Source organism: Ambystoma mexicanum, chromosome 10 (assembly GCF_040938575.1).
Source record: "Ambystoma mexicanum isolate Mex_15411 chromosome 10, UKY_AmexF1_1, whole genome shotgun sequence".
Taxonomy (NCBI): domain Eukaryota; kingdom Metazoa; phylum Chordata; class Amphibia; order Caudata; family Ambystomatidae; genus Ambystoma; species Ambystoma mexicanum.
The window spans coordinates 1,568,157,738-1,568,178,627 of record NC_090932.1 but is presented as its reverse complement, the minus strand read 5'-3'; the positions used below and the strand labels follow the sequence as shown (position 1 = coordinate 1,568,178,627).

The 20,890-nt window shown below is 44.7% G+C and overlaps 1 protein-coding gene across 4 annotated transcripts in view; it reads left to right on the top strand.

Annotated features, from left to right (window-relative positions):
- SMPD4 (sphingomyelin phosphodiesterase 4) overlaps window positions 1-20,890 on the top strand; it is a 669,498-nt gene that overhangs the window by 408,484 nt on the left and 240,124 nt on the right. For all 4 annotated transcript variants that reach the window (XM_069619878.1, XM_069619877.1, XM_069619876.1 and 1 more), the window contains one exon: window positions 2,073-2,218. In XM_069619878.1, the coding sequence (XP_069475979.1) occupies window positions 2,073-2,218 (146 nt within the window). The remainder of the gene's footprint in view (window positions 1-2,072; window positions 2,219-20,890) is intronic.

Below are 20,890 nucleotides of genomic sequence, written 5' to 3'. Positions count from 1 at the left end.
CCATCTTTGTTCTTGGCTGCTGAATCACTGCTTTGCTATTGGATCGGAAAGTTGCATTGACTTCGATTGGCTCGCGGCTACACGCTCCTAATACTACATTGCATTTCCATTGGCTGCTGAATTTCGGGTAACTTCGTGCTTTGCTTCGGGTTGCAATGTAACTGCACATCTTTTTTTTTTTAATCTGATCGTCTGCTTCGTTTTAGGCTGCAGACGTCTAACGCTGCTTTAGTTCTGTCTTAGGGGGCGGTTTCAGCCTAAGCATGATTTTTTATGAGTTTACCTTTCATTACTTATGTGCAAGCAGCTTTACCATGTGCTTCATATAACCTTAAGTAATATTGAGACATTCAAAAATAGATCGAGCATGGCCGCTTTGAAGTGCCTTCTTTAATTCAGTAAATTCCTTCTCCCTGGAAACCTTTTTATTCAATTTCCTGTGCTTTTTTGCTTTAATGAAATCATATTGATCATTCTCTTGTGTTGCATTTTTACATAAATTGTTATTGCAGATGTTTCGGACCTCGCTCCAAGTGCTTGGGCAAGAGAAGTAACCAAGTCTTTTTGCCCCAGTTGACCTTTCTAGCAGTCGGGATTGCATTGCGCCTTCCGGGCTCATGCCACACGTTGCAGACCCATCCCTCAGATTGGACAGATTCTGTTTCTTGGTTTATTCTCTGTGTAGGGTCTCCCTTGAATTGCAGAAGTATCAATCACTTCATTCACCTCCTGCCTTTGACATCTCTTTAGTTACACTGGAATGTCATGCATTGGACAGTAGAGCCATTTCCACATTACTGGACGGCCCACGCTTTGGACACGAGCGCCAACCCTCGTGGTATACTCGTGGTATACTGGTATACTGTAAACTCATGCCTTGGACAGCAAAACTGTTCCTCGGATTAGCTGTAACAGATGAATATCTTAGGTAATTAGCTATCCTTTAAAGTACAGACCCTGTCTTTTTAAACAGAGTAACTCTGCAATGGTTTAAATTGAAATCACATTCCCTTTGTGTAACTGGAGGCCTAGTTCTGTTAAATTATGAGGCCTTCTTTTCTGTTTCAGGCCTGAGCTTATTGTCCAGTCTATGTAATGTGAGAGAGCAATCTCTTAGAGACCAGGCATAACTTCATCCTATATTGGTATTCTACTTTAAGCCACCACTCTGTTAACAGATATTAATACCTGCCACTGTGAACGATAAGCCTATCTTTTACATAACTCATATTATGCAGGATCAAGCAGCAGGGCTAGCCAATGGGCTGCATAAACGATCTAGGCTAAATTCCCAGATATTAACTTCCCTCTAAACTGCATAGATGAGCACTGCAGACATCAAGCCCAGGTTTAGTTATAAGTATACACCTTGGACCGTAGGTTTATTTCTGCGCGTACTAAAATTTAGCATGCACACACTTTAGATGGGGTTGCGGTCAGCTTGTACCTATTTTATAGGCCAGTTCAATGATATTGCATGCATTAATTAACCTTTTACAACAAGGATGCTGCGTAGGTTGGCAAGATTTTACATTCTCTAACCTTTTAGACCGATTTCCTTGAAGTAATTCCAGTTTGACTTGCTCACGAGTTGAAAAAGCTTTGCCAGTAGAGGTATTCCTTATGTTGTTTTTCTTTAATGAAATTGATTCAAAGAACAAGGGGCATGTGGCTTTCTTTCTCATTATTGCTGCAGTCTGCAAAGAATACATTTCTCAGTGGATAGTTGTCTGTACTAGGTGGTGTTGGTGTGCAAAACGCACTGCAGCAATGAGTGCACTAGCTAGATAGTGTCCATTCGCTGTGATCACGATCCTGGAAGAGATCATGAGGCTACAAGTAGGATTTAGAGGGCTAATTTATTCCACAATATGTTGAGGCTTGCCACAAAATTCAAATCGATCTAAAGCTTCTTTGGTTCCTCATGGATCTCAAAACAATAGCCCAGGTTGTTCTTCACTGCTCTGTGTATCCACCTCTGAGATTTAGGGACTGCATTTATGTGGAGCTGAATATCAACATTAACTGATGAATCTCTCTTCTCTCACCATCTCCCTTACCTCTGACACCAGGAGTCGTTTAATCCCACCGAGGAGCATGTGTTGGTTGTGCGGCTCCTTGTGAAGCATCTTCATGCCTTTTCCAATAGCCTGAAGCCGGACCCAGTCTCCCCATCAACTCACTCACAAACAACCAGTCCCCTGGAGGAGTTCAAGAGGTAACCATTTGCAGTGGTAGACTATGGGGTGTCGCATGAGGAAAAATAAGTCTATGGACACCAAAGTAGACAAGAGTGTTGTGTACCTGCGTCCAGTCATTGTATATGCAGTATATTTCTAATTAGGAGCACGAAGGAAGGCAGTTGTTTGCTTAAAGACAGAGGAGAACATCTAAATGAACCAAGCAAAGCAATTGGGTGTTCTTAATTGACGATGTTGATCGGGATGATTGTGAGACCGAAGTGGGAATCAGTGGTTATGTGGGAATCGGTGGTTACTGAACCATTGCTTTTGACAATGTTCTGTTATGTTACTCAGCCTTTATATCTGGTATCCACCAACGTTATCGGCCCAAATGTCACCATCCTCAGAAGCAGTGTCAAAAGATGAACGTTCATATTTTAAATAGTCTCTTCATTACATTGCTCAGATTTAGGAAACCTTGTTTGGCGATGTCAAGTGCTGACATGAATTTGTAATTGAATCTCAAAGGGCTGTGCACTCATTTAAAGTGACATTATTGTGAATGTTGAACTAAAACCAGGACAGCAGATTTAGAAGAGGAATAAACGCATAGCGCATGATGTACCGATCTATCAGTGGGGCAGTACAAGTGGTGTTGGGGGCATCGGTTAGGGCAGTATGGGGGGAGGTACAGGAGGTTCCCAGTTAATTATCCCAGTGGAAAAATGGAAATCTAACCAAATGTTGACAAAAGCAGGCACGTGGTCCAGTCCAGAAAAACGAGAGAAATGGCCTCATCACAGTCAGTGGATTCAACACATGCACTGATGGAAGCAATGTAGGGAGCCCATTCTTTACCCTAACCACCTTACTACGTTTGCCTTGCTACATGTTGGGGCTGAATTACATTTTGGGGGGGGGGGGTTCTAATGTCTTTTATGAGACCCCTCCTCTTTTTTCCCCTTCTTTTTTTAAATAAGATTTCTGACCTCCTTTTATGATAGGAATTCTGTTGAAGCCTTCCTGCCAGTGCAACCATTTTTGACTACATGGTCCTGTAGTTGCTAATATTGCCCCTGGAACAGGGGTGCCTTCTGCTTGAGTACCCCATGTTGATCTGAAGCTGATTTTATCACCCTACATTGATTTTAGGTAATAGACTACTGGCAGCTGTAATTTTGTTTTGACTTCACCAAGGGTGCAAGCAGCTTTATTGCATTTGTAGCCCAGTGAACCATATTACTAGCCATTGGGGTATTAATGTATGTTTTTCAAGTCTGCTCTCAGACATTTTTTGGGCTGTTCCTTTGTCTTGGAAAACCACGATGCAGGCATAGTTTCTTGCTATTCGGTTCTTGCCGAATACTTTGACATTCTCATTTGAATACAATGCAACATGAACTTAGGCAAATATAGACTTCAGTTTTCTAAACTGAATAGAATTAGACCAGACAAATTGCTATCACACAGCTGAAAAATATTGTATGTTGTAATCTGCTCTTTACGGCATGTTTTGTTGCAGATTCTTGTACAAAAAAGGTGCTCATCTATTTTACCTATCCTGCAACAATACAGGAACATCTTTTCTTTTGGCGAATGTTTATATGCAATGTGCCCTTTTTCCAGTTGGAAAAAACAAACTGAAATAAATGTGCATAGGTACTTTCAGTTCCTGTCATGTCACTACCCATTGCATACGTCATAGTCCCCCATTCCTTTTTTTAAGGACTTGATTCCTGAGTTTAACATTATCTGATATTTTATCAGGAATTATAAGTTGCATATGTTTGGGTATTGACGAGAAAGAGTGGCTAGGATAAGTGAAAAGTGAGCAGCATTTATTTGGGTGGGGTGAATAGTTGTGAGATGGAGTTAGATTTCCTCTTGACTTGTATCCTGCATGAGCCGACACAAACCATTTAATACATTTCTATGTGAGCTGCAAAGAAGTTTTGAAACTCCACTGCATCAACTTTGCAACTGGATAGAGAATGCAATGCATCTCATTCACTAAGGCAGTCCTTTTGCATTTGTGAAGCCTCCTACTTTAATTGGCACTAAATATGCAACAATCTTCTGTACATTTGGTCCCTTCAATCTGCTTTATTTCTGGCTTTTATGCTTTAAATAAAGGTGCTACATTAATAACAATGAAGAGAAATAAAAGTATAGAATGCATTTAAAATGGTGCTTTATTTGCTTTTTTTAATAAGTGTGTTTTTTGAAGTTTGGAACATGATTTATTAAATAAAGCAACTATTCGGCTTCATATTCGGCTTCGGCCAATAGTTGACAAACTATTCGGTATTCGGCCGAATACTAAATATGCTATTCGGTACAGCCCTAGTTTAAACCAGTTACTGATCGTAGAAATGTCTATGGAAAGGCAAGCGGGCATCCACAACAAAACATATCCGCATGGGCTCGACCAACTCACCTGCATACCTATCAATAAACTCTCCTCGATAAGACACACACATAACATGCTTTATCTTATCCTATAGAATACAACTGAGACCCATGCAAAAATTCAGACCAGCCGTTTACTTAATTTGAACTTCTGCCAACTTGCCACGGCATCCTTTCTCTCACAGGATAATTACAGGTAGCCACCAGGGACCTAGCCCCCCCGACCCACATACGCATTTTAGAAATCCTTCTTCGCCTCTTAAATTTCTGACTACGGTCTTCGGAAGGGCGTTCAACCCCACAGCACTTTGAGTCCATACTAATGGCAGTAGGTGGTATACAAGTGGCATAACATAACATAAAGAGGCCAGTATGTACACTGTGTGGGTGGACCTGGGTGTTGGCCAGTTTTTGTCACCAATCTAACTGGCAGGCCGCCGAAAAATGTTGTCGAGTTGTCCCTGTGTATGATTTGAAGGCTGGTTTAGGCCAGCCCATGAGTGTATGGGGTTTTCTAGGGAAAACCCTGGCCTCAGCTCAGTTCTGCTGGACTTTTTCTAGATATTTATTGAACTCCGCAGATGTATTTAACAACTGGAAGATTCACCAAGAAGCTGCTGCTGCAATTTTGGGTCCAAGTTTGGCCATACTAGCTGGGCGTGTGTCCCACAATGCGCACACATCAGTTTCTCCTGGTTCTGAACCTATCCCTATCCTATCCTCACTAACACACCCAGCCCTTTTCTCTGGCAGAGCCATGTAAGCGCCTTGAGACCGCCCTTGGTTGGTAGCAGTGCGCAGTATAAATCAACATAACATTGTTAGCTCTGTTTTTTTTTTTTTGGCTGCTGTACATCCTTCCTGGGCTGTCTTTGTTCTATCTCTGGTGGTTCTCGTCTGGACTGCAGCCTTTGCGCCGGAACTGTTTCGGAGCAATTTTACAATTGCTCCACCAAAATACTGTCTTGGTCATGTGCCTTATGGAAGGAAGCTGCTGTCACCCAGAAGGGTTTTGGCATCACAACACACTAACTACCTGGTTTTTTGGGATGAACTTGGTCACCTCCAGTTTTTCCTTTATGAAACCTTTTCTGGTGTTTGGCTGCCCTTCTCTGTCCACTGAGCCGGCAGAATCTGTTTGGTCAGGTACCTGCACCTTCCTCAAGCCTTCTCTGACATTTTTACACCTAGCTGGTGGGTCTGTGACTCGGTAGGCTGTGGCGTCACTAGAACAGAGCCTCCTAATACTCATCACAGATCTGATGAACAACGTGGTAAAACGCTGTTGGAAGGCTGGCTGGGAACCGCACCGCACAGGGGAACTAAAATGCACAAACATTCTGGCATTCACAAAGCAGAATACACCATCCGTGAGATCGCTGACAGCAGGATGCTTACAACGCTCCTAGTGGCTGCCCCGATGCAGGGACCCTACGTGGAGTATATACTGTTGGGGGAGTTTTCCTAAAGTGCTACCGGTAGTTCGACTTTAGTAAGCTATCCCAGTGGTTGGTAGTTCTCCAACGCTTAGTATCAGTCTTGTGAGAAACCTGAAGATGTCTCACCCGCTAATCCCCAGAGATTTGTCATCCAGGTGGCCAGGACACGGCCATCACTTTTGGGTTGACCAGTGTGGGAGGATCACCTGGATGAGGGGTCTTTGGGGAGTGGGACACGGGATGGTGAGACGCGGTATCCCCTTCCCTGTAACACCTTTTCCCCATCCTACCAGGTAGAATACTTAGGAACTCAACTCCCCCTCCCCCTTTCCCAACACACATACTTTCTCACTGAGAAAGAAAACGGACTAACACCTGAACCGTATACCTGACATGTCCCAACACAATGGTCAGGCAGAATCGGGCCATTACTGATCATTACACACACCTACTTTACTTCCATCACACTTAATCCACACGGATTAAAGACGGAGCACGAAAGCACACTCTGATCAAGGCAAAGCACGCGAGAAAGCAACAGTTCCAAGATGGCTGTTTAGAGGAGAAAGACAGCAAGACCAGTGAGTGTTGCAAGGAGGGAAGCTCCCTTGACCTTTTCAGAGGAAAACCGTTACTTTCACAAGCCTTCGAGAATATGAAACATAAGACCTGGAATTAAAGCTGAAGAAACCTGCATTGTATGGCAGAGGTACCCGGGGCTCTCCCGCGTCGATGGCAAAGGCTGGTACTGTTCTTGGCTCCTACAACAAAGAAGCACCAGTAAAAACAGCATGGCCAGTGAGTCAGAGAGACTGATTGCGGACCGGTCTGTGTTAGAACCAAGGTTGCAAGCGGCAACATTGCATGGAGAAATCTGAAGAGAACAGTGTGTGAAGCGTACGTGACGAGCGATCCGAATATAATTGAACATTGAAGGAATGACTGAACCCTTGAAGCCACGATAAATGTTGTATGCAGAGTGGTCCAGCGCCACGTGGGTGCTCATTCGAAGGTCTCGGTTAGGTATCCAACTGAGAGGTGGCAAATGTAAAAAGGGATTGTGAAATCGAAGTGGTCCTGCAACGGGTCAAGCAAAACCCTGTGCACATTCGATAGTTAATGCAAACTGAAATTCGTCTGAGCACGGCTAAAGGAGACTAATTGTATAAGAGGAATGATCTGAGTCTGGCTGAGGAGGATCTGGGATGAGATGTGCGTCATTCGAAAAAGAATATTCTCAGAACGTCGGAGAAGGGGATCTGAGTCTGCAAGATGGGGATCGAAAGTAACTATCTTTGTATAAAGGGATCTGAGCCTGGCTCAGGGGGATCCAAGGTGAAGAGTGAATCACCTGAATTGAGAACTTGTAAGAGAAAAGGAACTTTTTGCTTTGGTGCATGAGGCCCTCTGAATCAAGAGACTTTGATAAGTAAAGAGACTTGGACGCAGAAGGCCCTGATGCTGGTGATGGAACTTTATCCTCGTGCTTAAGAAGCCAGCGAGTGTGCTATGCTCGAGTGAATCGGCTTGTCCCGTGCTGAAAACGTGGGGAAGGGAGGCCAACGGTCTGAACATTCTAACATATCATTTTTGTGAACACTTCTTTCTTTTTCATAAACCCCCTTGAACTGTGGTCACTTGTCTGTCTTGATGTTGATACCATGCCTTCCTTACAGTCTGTACTAACTCAGGACCTTGGTAGATTGACAGAGCAGTCAATCTTATCATAAGAGGAAAATGTGAGCTGTAGGTAAGTACAATGAACCTTAGTTAAACAGGCACACCAAAGATACTCTTACACTTATAATTTATATACAATTATATATTTATTATATATACACCAGAATTACTATAAATACTTTAGATGTTTACACTAGAACACTTCGGAATATTTGAGAATATACTTCAAAGGGCTCTTTCACTTTTGTGTTTGTTCGCGGTTACATTTGTAGCAACATTAGAAAGGGAAAAGACAATGTTATCGTATTGTCAGTTATTAGGGGCACCTGCAGATTTTAAGTTCATACGGGAATATATTTACTCTGCAAACACTCATAGTAAAATCACTTAAAGGAAGGAAAATGGTTAGTTAGTGTAAAGGTTCTAGAGAGGGTTTCTTCTCCCAATACCTTTTTCCACACAGTACCTTAGTTTAGAAGAAAATGTTTGTGCTGGATGCTGCTCGATTTTGCAGCTCTGGACTAGACCTCTGGATTCCTTGGTCTGATGACTGAAGGCAGGACAGTGGACGGGGATCTCTCAACAGCAGTCTCGAGGGAGGACCTCGGGCACGACTTTCAGCAACTTCTTGGTTCACTCTGTGGTTTTGGCACCTTTTCTGCAGCACCAACAAAGGACACGGATTGCCAGGTCAATCTTCTTCGCTTCCTGCCGACCCACACTCTTATCAAGGCGTTTGGACGAGTTGTATCGGAACTCTGCAGTGTCCTTACGGGCTCGGCTAAGATTCAGCCTTTCCACAACGATGCACTCGAAATGGGCAGCAGGTCCCCTGGTATTGGGGTTCTGCAGCTCTGGAAACTCCTAAGACCTCAGGAGATGGCTCAATTCAAAGTTCTGATTGTTCCAAACAGCCAAAGGGAAGGAGTCGTCCTCTTCGGAGTTCCTCCGTCGCACAGAAAACAGGGTCAGGACAGCAGTGGTCGCTTCACGGTGTTACAAGGGGTCTGCAGGCGTCTCTGGTCATCTTCTTTGGTTACTTCAGCTTCCAGTGGTCGACTTGCTTTTCACTCCAGAAGCCTCACATTTTATACAGTTCCAGCACACACTCCTTTGCAATCTCTCTCAGCATTTTACAGAAAGGGGCGTTTGGCTGTCCAATTAGGACAGCCAGACCCCCCCTGTGGAAGCTTGTCTTATTTAGGCACTCTGGCAGACAAAGAACAGGGGGTTAGAAGACGCCGCCCCCACTTCCTGCCTGCCCAGACACTCTGGAGCCTAGACAGAGACACTCAAGGGTGTGCACCAAAGTCAAAACTCGCACACTGACCTCCCCATCCCAGATTGGTACAAGAAGGGCTAACAAAGAACAACCACCCTAGTAATGGCATAAAAAGAAGTGAGGCCCTAAGTTTGTACTTGGGTGCCCCTATTGTGCACTACCAAAGTTATGGACATTGCCTGTGGTATAAAAACAATACAATAGTTGGTAGAACGTGTCCACTGTCACCCGCCATAACTAGTAGATGATCTGTGACTAAAACATCACGGGAGAAGAGAGAAGGGGGTTGCTAGTTATTACTTTGGCACTCCACTAAGGGTGTTGTGTGCCAATCTCTCAGACTATAACGTTTTGGGAGAGATAATAAGTATCTCTCTATCCTTAAGAAGGGTAGTTACTAGAGGCTAAAGAAAAATTATCTTAAAGGAGGATTCAAAGGGTCCCCAGCAACACTGCTCATAAGGAGCTGTGTGCTGCAGTAATAAAAACACAGATGCCTTTAAGAGCTATGGAGCAGACAGACTCCATAGTACAGGTAGACTACAAAGAATAAAGTTCCAAAAGACAGAGCCCACAAGAATGAATGAGTGGAAAACCGTTCCACTCATTAAGGATTGAAAGAAAAAGGCACAGAAGTCCAGCAAAAAGTGCTGGGGGGGTCTCACTAGAAGAGAGGATGATGCATGAAATTGATAAATCTCCCTTACGTACACCATGCTCACCTGAATATCTGAGAACCTCCAACGCCCGACCCCAGAAAGAAGGGATTCTGTAGCCTGTAGAAAGGAAGGCATCATGGCGGCCATGGCCTGGGGTGGCAGAGGATGGGGGGGGGGGCGATGCTTACACTTAACCTCACATCGGACATGGGCTGTCTGAGGATGATTGACCCATGAAGGGAGAAGGAAGTATAAAGGACACCATGAAAGTTAGAATGTCTCCATCCGGTTTGTTTCCATATAGGAGCAAGAGCGCAACAGACCCGATCCTGGCACATCGTACTGGGCATATTAGACACGCAAGAAGAGGTTATCCTGAGAGAACTCTTGCATATAAAAGACAAACCCAGTCACAAGGAATTTGTGACTCAAGCCGATATTTTGTTTAAGATCCTGCTGACTACACTTTTTATTTTAATAAATCATCAGTTTTGGTCCCAATCACCGTCTTCTGCCCTCTCGTTTCCACTGGGTTCCACTCCTTTGAAGGTTGATTATTCTTGTTTTCGGTCGTTGTTGGAGTGCCGTTCCTGCACCTTGTTTTCGGTGCCATCAGAGTAGGTGCTTACTCTGGGTCTTAGGTTGGTGGGCTATTCATGATACTTACCTTCAGGGGTTCCCATTGTCTGTGTTAGTGTTTCTGCAGGTCTCCTTCTACCCCATTTGGTCATTCCCTTGCATTGGCCGAATCCTTATTTGCTTCTCTTCTTCCTGGGACTTGTGGGTCTTGGGCCTGCAGTGGAGCTATTCAAGTGGGTCCCATGTAGTTGGTTACTGCCTTCTCTGCTCATCTGGGGTAGAACTGTGACTTCTTTCTTTTCCCCAGAACTGAAGTAGTGTGCATACTCATTTTGCCCGATAGGAGTGCATAGAGACTGCCCTTGGGTGGTAGCGCTGTGTGTTATAAATTAACATAACATGACATTGATGAATATGGGGACAATTTTGATGTACCTGAAGTGGCTACAAAAGCTTCCGACCCTCATTTTTACATTTTTCCTGGGGATCCTTAATTCCTGGGAGTCTAAAGACTAGAGTTTTAGCAAGTGCTGCTCATTTTACTTGTATTTTTAAATTCTTACATTACACTCCCACTACTGTCTATGTAAAATGCCTTGTTACATTTCGAAATTGTAAAGTACTACTGAGCATATTTTTCTAAGAGTAGGAGTCTGGTTCCATAGGTTAAATTGTGTCCTAATTTTTGGTGACCCACGATAGTCCTGCTATGGGGAAGGTGCACCCCAGTGAAAGGGACGCACACGATAACCTTAGGACCAAACACACAACCCCCTGGTACCGCCTCAGCAGATCAGTCGAAGTGGTCGAAGGTGCCAACGAGTACTTCGAGTTTCTCAATGGCACCCGTCCCCGCAACCGCATCAAGTAAGGGCGCCAGCACTAAATCTCACAAAGTAGTCATGACTCCTAAGAGCGCGCAGACGCATAAAGCTCTGGTAGCAGCGAAGTCTATAGCGCAACCGTCTAAACAGCCTAAACCCCTCCAGGTAACGCTGAACATCAGCAAGAGTCTCGCTAAGACCTTTTCGGCGGCCAGTAAACAGAAGGACAAGTCTGAAGACACTTCGAAAGACACGTCTGAATGCCTGGATGGGCGGGAGAATTATTCTGAAAGCCCCCAGTCCTTATCTAAGACCCTCCTTGATAAATCGCTGCATTCTAGGCAAGGATCTCCAGGAGGAGCCCTTTCCCCCTCCGGACCCCTCTGTCCCTTCTCGATGGACCAGAGAAAAATGTGAAGGGTGTATGGATAGGTTGGCTGAATTTGTGGACTTCTCTGAGAGGTTCACCCCTAAAAGGCCTAGGGAAGACGACCTTTATCCTGCAGTGACCACATTTCAGAAGACATCCTGCCCTCTTTAGGAGGAGGTTTTTGACCTTACAGATCAAGAAGAGTCCCTTGACCCTTATTTGCAGGAGGATGATCCCTTTGTGGATACCACTGATTAGACCCAGGATTGGGGGGGATGACCCTCCCTGGCTGTCACCCACCCATACCCCAGACCCTGATACCATATGAATGGACCCTCCCTCCTCCCCTCCTCTGCGTCAGGCTTCACCTGTCGATGACCAGATGGCGTTCAACACCATTCTGAAGAAGGCAGCAGAACACTTCCAGATAGCCACGCAAGAGGCGGTGTTAGATTCAGATTTCGTGGAAGACCTATTAAAGGAGTAGCCTCCTGCCAGCCAGGCTACCCCTTTACTTAGATCCATCAATAGGCGCATCGCCCCTTCCTTGTTAACACCCTCTCAGACTAGGGCTGTGAACCCTCGGGTGGAAAAATTGTTTTGTCCCTCACTTTCTGACCCCCTTTCCACCCCAGATTATCTTGTGGTTACGACTCCAAGAAAAAGGACAGGGGTCCCCTTGTCCACAGGCGAGGTACCGCCGGACGAAGAATGTAAAAAGTTGTATGCGCTTGGGAAGAAATTCACTACTGCGCCAGCATATTCTACCCGCATAGCCAACAACACCATGCTGTTGGCCAGCTATTCTGCCGTCCAATGGAAACTGCTGCAGAAGGGCCTACAAGAGGTCCCTGAACCAGTGCGTTCTCGTCTGCTTACAATTGTTTCAGAGGGTTAGCAGATAAACCACAACATCCTCAAGAACACTTTGGATGCTGCTGAGATGGCAGGGAGAAGCTTGGCCCAGGGTACCCTTTTAAAACGCCACGCCTGGTTGAAAAACTCTGGTTTCAAACCAGAGACACAGGTGTCGTTGATCAACAAACCTGTGGACGACTCAAACTTATTTGGCAAGGCCGTTAATGAGGCACTGGAAACGGCCAAGAAGGAACACAAGACTTTGACTTTGAATGAGATCACTGAAAGACCCTTTCAACAGAGAGGGGGGGCATGGGGTAGTTCTCACAGCTCCTTTTGTGGGCAGTCCTACTCTCGTTCCCCAACCAATATGGCTCAGGAAACAATTGGTCCTCAGGACTGGGGTCTGCCTCCACAAACCCATATCCACCCACAGGACAACGCTGTGGCAAAGGAAGGGTTTGCAACACCAGCCCAGAGGCTCCCCGGCCTCCAGTCAGAAATAACTCACGTCCGGGTCCCCTCCCATGCCTCCCCGGTCGGGGGACGTATAACATAATTCCTGCACGCATGGGAGGAGATTACCACAGACCAGGGGGTTCTCAAGACCGTCACCCACGGTTATTGCATTGAGTTCAGCCGGCCACCTCGATACAGACCTCAAGATCCAGGCGTCTAACACTGGAACACCTGAAGATCCTGCTGCAAGAGGTCGAGATCCTGCAGGAAAAGGGTGCAATCGAAGTTGTCCCCGTTCTACAGGTAAACAAAAAACCCAAAAAGGTTCTCACCATGCGCCCTGTGCTAAACTTGCGCCCAGCAAACATATTTGTCAAATCACAAAAGTTTCGATGGTAACTTTGCAAGAGGTAATTCCTCTACTAACACAGGGGGATTACATGGCAATATTGGACATGAAAGATGCATACTTTCATATTTCAATGTTGCCGGCACACAGGAAATACCTAAGGTTCATGATAAAGGTCACACATTATCAGTTCAAGGTCCTTCCCTTCGGCATTGCTTCAGCCCCAAGGGTATTCACAAAGGTACTGGCAGTTGCAGCAGCACACCTGCGCAGGCAATCCATCCCAGTTTATCCATACCGCGACAACTGGCTCATAACAGGAGACTCCTCCGGAAACATGCCTGTCGAACACTCAAAAGACAGTAGACCTCTTATACAGTCTGGGGTTCTCCAGAAATGAGAAGAAATCCAGCCTAAACCCCAGCCCAGCCAAGTCCAGAAATTTCTGGGGGCTCTAATTTGGACAGAAGACGGCCTCTGCTTCTCCTCCATTGAGAGGGTTCAAAACATGCTGTTTCAGATCCCTCAGTATGTAGCCAGTCGAGAGATGACGGTTTGTGAGGACATGTGACTGTTGCAGATGATGGCATCCTGCATTTACTTCGTTCCTCATGCACGTTTGCCAATGCGTCCCATGCAAGAGTGGCTCAACAGCCAGTGGTGTCTGGCCAGCGGACAATGTGGCGATCTAGTGGTTGTCTCGGCAGCCCTCCATCTCTCTCTGCAGTGATGGTCGAGGGAAACCTCTTGAACGGGAAAACCTTCACCATCCCCCAGTAGAAGCCACTCTCACAACGGACGCATCCCTCACGGGGTGGCGTGGCTAACCTCCTTCAACAGACAGCGCACAGCGTTGGGTCCTCGGCAGTAGCATCCATCCACATAAACCTGTTGGAGCTGCTAGGGGTATTCAAAGCACTGAAGGCCTTTCAGACACATTTGCAGGGAAAGATGGTACTGATCCTCACAGACATCACCATGGCCATGTACCACCTGAAAAAGCAAGGGGGCTCTCACTCTCCAGGGCTGTCCAAACTGTCTCTGAACATTTGAAAATGGGCTCTCAAACACAAGATGTTTCTATTGTCTGAACATGTTACAGGGGAAGTCAATGCTCTGGCAGACGTGCGCAGCAGAGACTTCCCGTTGCCCTTAGAGTACTAATGGTGACTACACAAAGACATCGTCTCCAACGTTTTCGCAGAATGGGGCTTTCCAGAGATCGTCGTGTTCGCAACTCTGGAGCACTCCCAATGCCCAGATTACGCCTCCAGGTACCCTCAGAACCGATCCAAAGGGAACGGTCTTTGGATAACATGGTCAAGGAAATTTGTTTACGCTTCTAACCCCCCCCCCCCTCCCCCCCCCGGCTCCCGTACTCAACAAGATTGTGCATAAGATGCCCCAGGAACCGGTCATCATGATATTGATGGCCCCAATATGGGCACACCAGCCCTGGTTCTCCCATCTGATGGAGATGTCTCTCTCTCCTCCGATGTAACTACCTTGCCCATACAACATGCTATCTCAGGAAAGGGGGGAAACACTTAATCTATGCCCGCAGACTCTCAACTTAGCGGCCTGGCTCCTGAGATCCTAGGCTTCTCCAACTTCCTCAGAGGTGAATGGATATACTTAGCGAAGCAAGAAAGCCTAACACCAGACATTGCTACTCCAATAAATGGAAACGCTTCATCATCTGATGCAATTCCAAGAGCATCAATCCCATTGACTGTTCTCCCACTTATATTGTGTTATACCTGACTCACTTACTAGACTCGGGACTAGTTTTTAATTCCCTGAAGGTTCACTTAGTTGCACTCTCAGCCTATACCACGTCCTAACAAAGTGTTGTGGTGGAAGATCCCAGTTATTAAAGCTTTCATGGAAGGGGCTAAGAGAATTCATACCCCCATGTTCTAACCCTGCTCCCAGATGGGACCTAAATTTGGTATTAACCAGATTTATGGGGTCTACCTTTTGAACCGATGCATAAAGCAAGTCTCAAAGCTCTTACTTACAAAACCGCCTTCCTAGTGGAAGTTACTTCAATAAGTAGAGTCAGTGAACTGAAGGCCCTTTCTATTCTAGACTCCTTTGTCACAATTCAGAGGTCGGGTGGTTCTGCGCACTCAACCTCGGTTTGTGCCCAAATTTATTTCTAAGTTCCATGTGAACCAGTCAATCGAACTACCAATGTTCTTGCAGAACCCCACTTACGTGGTGGAATGAAGCCTACACACACACTGGATGTGCGTAGGGCAGTCATGTACTACCTGGAAAGAACTAGACCACTAAGAAAAAGAAACCAGTTGCATTTCTGATGATTGTATCTGCTTAGATTCACATGCGCCCACCCTTCCTCCCCGCTCGGGTAGAAGGAACAGAGACATCGAACTACTTCTTCTCTCTTTCTGTACTGACTCACGTTAGTCATAAGACTCCTCACAGCAGAAAAAATAAAATCGGGGGCACCTCGATGTGTGGGGGATTTTGGGTACACGTAACTTAACATTAGGGATAGTGTTGGAGGCATGCCCATGTCGACTTCCCCTTTCGTTCTTCGAAAGATAAGATGCAGTACTCCGCGGTTGCCATTAGATGTCAGACTATATGCACAGCTTGTGAATCTAAGCAGATACAGTCGTCAGAAATGCTATTACGGTAAGTAATGCATGTCATATATTGTCCCGCTTAGTGGTTGACATTAAAAACAAAACATTTTATAGCAAAACAAACTTACCGCGAATAAATAAAATGCGAGCTGCGGCAGAGCTGATACATCACAAAAAGGATACTCTGAGAAAGAAGACCTCAGCGTCCCCCAAATGAGAGAGACTGATTACAGCACCAAAATGCCTGTGACACAATCAGATATGCGGTTGTGCAATTAGTTACCCTTTTCTAACTCGCTAATGGCAAATCAATATACAGCCTCTCGCCAAAGTGCCTAGTGGAATTACAAATCAAGTAATCCAACTAGTATACTCGCGTTACAAAACATCAAAAATAAAGTGCATACTGCAATCTTCAAATAAAATCTGTTCACACCTTATTGGATATACCATCTTATAAAGTGCATAATGCAATCCAAAATATATAAATCATCACTCACTATGAGCCACAATGAGGGAATGAATAAAGATAAATGGCACAAGTGTGAGGTGTTCCAATCTTGCCCAAGTGGGCGACTAATAACGCTACTTATCAAAGTTGCACTACAAGCTATCTGCTCACACCTCCAGTGCCATAAACCTCATTGAAAATATATTCAGATCTAATATCTGATATAAATACACACAATGACATAATTCTGTGTGTATTAGCCATAAAGTGCTATGTGCAAGGGAAAGGGTCGTCGGGTATGTGTATTTATTGTCAATTGCCTGAGTCTGCCTGACCCTTGTTTTGGGACACATGAGGTAAGCGGCTCTGGTGTTAGTCTGTTGTCTTTCACGGTGTAAGAAAGTGTTTGTGTCGGAAAGAGGGGGTGAGGGGATAGGGTTTCTAAAGCATCCTACGGGGTAGGATTGGGAAAGAGTGTAATACGGAAGGGGGTACAGCGTGTCACCCTTCATTGTCCCAAGACCATTCCCCAAAGGCCCTCGCCCCATTAAGGTGATCCTGCCCAACTGGTCCACCCCCAATAATCCAATAGCGATGGCCGTGTCCTGGCCGGTGCAGTCCGCAAACTAATTTCCTGGTCCAGTGTTCACAAACCCCTCTGGACCAATCCGGAAGCTGCGTAACGTTCACAGGCATCACGTAAAGATGCTGATTGGTCAATTGAGAAACTTAAGATGCATCCAAACCTTTGAAATAGATACCATATTGGATTAGCAAACAGCGCCCATGGTCTGTGAAAGTCGCAGTAAAAAAAAATATATATATTTTTTAAAACTCAACTTTACGCTGGTTTTAGAAATAAACAACTCCTGGGGAGTTGAGTTGTGGTAAGGATGGGGTGGAATATGCCCAAAGACGGCCAGACATTTGATGTTCTCACAGCCTACAGCCTGAACTGCTGGACGGATTTGTACCGAACCTCCGTGGGGAGCTTCAGCCATGTGCTGAAAGCATTCTTTAGCAAAAGTGGAGTTAAACCATCCTGCGTTTTTATTTTTTCAAATGTGCCCAAATGTAGAGGAACAAAAAGTAGTTTTAACTGAGGCATGGCCTGGGCCATATTGTCCAGGGCATGGCCAAAGTCTGCAACGTGACTTGCTATGGGGTTAAAGTGAGCACTGGGTTTGACCTCTGGCAATGCATATTATCTGCTCGGAGATGGACAGTGGGGACTGCAGTATGGCTGAAGCCCATGCCCCAGGGATTGTTGACACTGGCCCTGGCTGCAAGCCAGGAACAGTGGCCTGCGGTCCCGATTTTGAGGAGTTGTGGCCTCTAGGCCGGGCTTCAGGCCATGGACAATGTTTACTGTGTTTATTCTTGGGGTAGGCAATTTAGCTGAATCTCATGACCCAGATATTTTTGCCAGTGGCCATGACTGCAAGTCATGGGCGTATGCCACTGTCCTACAATTGGGCTGTCATAGTCACTGGGCTGGTCTGCAGGCCCACCCCAATCTGTCATGGGTTGCTTCGTAGGGCTGGCAAAATCTCTGAAGGCCATGCCCCAGCATTTGTGATTACAGCTGTGGACAGTGGCCCATTAGCCCTTTAGGGTGTGAACTGCACCAGGCTGTAGGATAGGTCCAGTGGATATTGTGGGTAGTAGCTTGGTGGGGCAGGGTCATGGTTGAGCCTAATGCGCTAGGCAATTCACCCATGACTTTCATCCCCAACATGTCGGTATGCACAGCAAAAAATGTTTTTGTGAAAGAAGAGTTTTAGTTCTTCAATATATGTTAAAAGGGAATTATTAATAATTTACATACAGTGCTGGAACATCATGAAACTTCTTTACTTAGACAAACAATTGAAATTCAATAAAAGAAATTGTCAAAGGGACTTTATGGTTAAGTTGCTCCAATAAATGCCTTTAAAATGCAATGAGAAAATGTTGTTAAAGGACCGTATGGTTGCAGCGTAAAAATGGAAAAATCAAAGAAATTTGGTTTGGAAAGCTAGGCAACCATAACCTGGGCCCCCCACCATGCCTTGCTCAGACTAGCACCCAGGACATCAAAGATGAAATCACAAATGGCATCCTTGATGAAATCATTGATTTGTAGCAATCTTGACAGAAATTAATGCATCACAAAAGGTACTTATTCAACCAAACTGTCTACTGAAGTTCTGTTGATAATACAGCAATCCAAAAATACATTAATATAGGCAATGGCTGCAGCATGAGCCATCTGGTAGATTTGGTCAGTTGAATTATAACTCCCAGCCTATCAGGACCTTGAGTAATGTTAAACTTGGAACCAAGGGCTACCTATACGAGAATTACTAGAATGTGGTTGGATACGCACAGACAAGTAACGCCTAGTAAGTGGGAAACAAATACTTTGACCATCTAATCAAACTAAGATTAGGACGTCCAACTCTGTTTTAGGTGAGTCTCACAAAGTAAGTGTTCCAGAAGCCAGGGCCTAGCAGGCACCCTTCAGATTTGCAGGCACATTTTCACAACAGCAAGGAAATTGGGGATTTTCCTCACAGTAATGCCCCAAGGAACAAATGTCCTGAGGCAGAATAGAGCCCAGTGGATCGACCACCCCAATTGGACTCCAGCCTGGCTCTGGAGGGGTGCAGGGATTAGTTGAATGCAGCTGTTACGCTCACCTGGTATCCACGGGGATGCCTTTATGCCCTGGTTGCCGGATTCCCCCCAGATGTACTCCATTCGGGATGATGGCAAGTGGGCCTGAAAACACAGGAGGTCTGGACTTGGGCACAGATTTCGTTTCCTCCCACCAGCCCCTTAGACTCAACCTGATCGCCCCCCTCCTCACCTTGTTATGTCTGGCGTGCTCTCCGTCCTGCTTTCTGCGCAGGGGCGCGCATTTTCTGAGGGTTGAAGCGACCAAGTTAACTTCACTGGTGCCAATCCATTCAAGTGTCTTTAAAGAGGTAAATTCGATTATAGCAGTCTCTGTGGGCCTTTGCTTTTCTTTCGGGCTATTAATGTCCTTCCCTGATTGTTTCCCCCTTAGGCATGCAGAGGCATCGCTGGATGCGCTGCTTGGGTTCGGCTCCTGCCAGGATTTATGGACGTGGAGCGTATGAAGAAAGGTAGTTTCAGCGCGAAATGCGGCGCGCTAATGTCTTTTTGGGCTAACCTGTATTCTTTATTCCTTTTCAGGTTACGATGATCTTTCGGGGCGTTGTCAGGTTGTCACATTTTGTACCTCACATTGGCAAGAGCGCTATGGGAATAGGTTGTTTCAAATATTATTCCAGGAAAGCTAGAAAGGGTGGTTAGTTTTAGTATTTAATAAACCCTGGGTAGTAGAGAGTTAAAGAATTTCATTTTTTTTTCTTTTTTTTTTTAAAGCTTACTCATATTTCTTTAACTCACTTTCATTTTAGAAAGAGGAAAAGCTCCCAAGTCAAGATGGTGGAACACCTTTCCAGCAGTGATTGGTTAAGTTCACAGCAGGCAGCATTGTGTAGTCATTTGGAATGTTCTAAATAGTTCTAAACTGCCTTTCATTAAAGAATTAATCCGAGTAGGTCATACAATTTGTAGCTCTAGTAAAAAATAGTTATAGTTTAAATTTAATAAGTTTAGAATCTTTTATTCCGTTTTAAATATTAGATGTACAAGTCAAGAAAGAAGACGACAGAAGATTTCCCATTTATAACGGTTTGCTGGCAGCAGAATTGTTATTTGAAGAAACGAAGACTAAGCTAAGTGAACTTTTAGTTTTTATTTAAGAAAGATTTAAGATAGTCGATAAGATATTTTTTAGATTTGAAGGAATTATTATGATGTACTTTTTTAGGAAAAGGAATGTGTAATAATTTTGGGGAAAACAGTTCTACATTTTCGGATGTACAAGAAAACGACCTCAAAAAGTTAGCAAACCAGTTTTTGGCACTAATAAGGCGCGCGTATCGTTTCCTGTCGTGTTTCTAACAATTTAAATGTCTAAATCTTACAAAAACATTTATGGTTTCTTTCGTTTCGAGCGAATAGCGCGTATCGTTGTTTTCCTGTGCACGGTTTTGAAAAAAGGACCTAACGACCTAGCTTAGCGTCGCGGCCATTTTGGATTTTGCCTCGCATTTCGTAGTGTTACTGACTGCGAGGAAGCTGAGACGTTTTTCTGAGGAAACGCTTCGGATTTTAAAAGTGAGTCAGTTTCTTTTTTCAACTGAACTCTTCAACTAAGTCTATATGGAACCTAATTTTATGGAAGTTTCCATTTTCCAAAATGTGAACATTTCAACAGATATTTAAAGAGACATCAAAAGAAAGATAAGGCAATAAGATATGTTATTTAATAATTTTAGAAGAAGAAGTATAGAAGTATAACATTCATAAATAGAATGATAATAGCAATACTGTTTTGATCTCATATTCTTAAGAAGAACAGTCTGAAGTAAAAGAGAGAAGAGAGACGAAAGACACATAGAAGTGAAGTTCATACACAGCATCTTAAGCAGAAGCAATAGAACTTCAGAAGCAGCCTAAGGGCAAAACAAGTTTAGGCAACAGGTCATTTGCAACATGTATTATTGAGATTGTAGTTAGATAATAACACATTATTATTATTGAAGGCTGTACTTTCATTTTAGGAACTCTACTGATTCAAAGACTTTCCAGTGAAGACAGTCCTTGTCTGAAGTACCTGCAGTGGGAGTACTTGTCTTTTGTTGTTTTCTCCATTC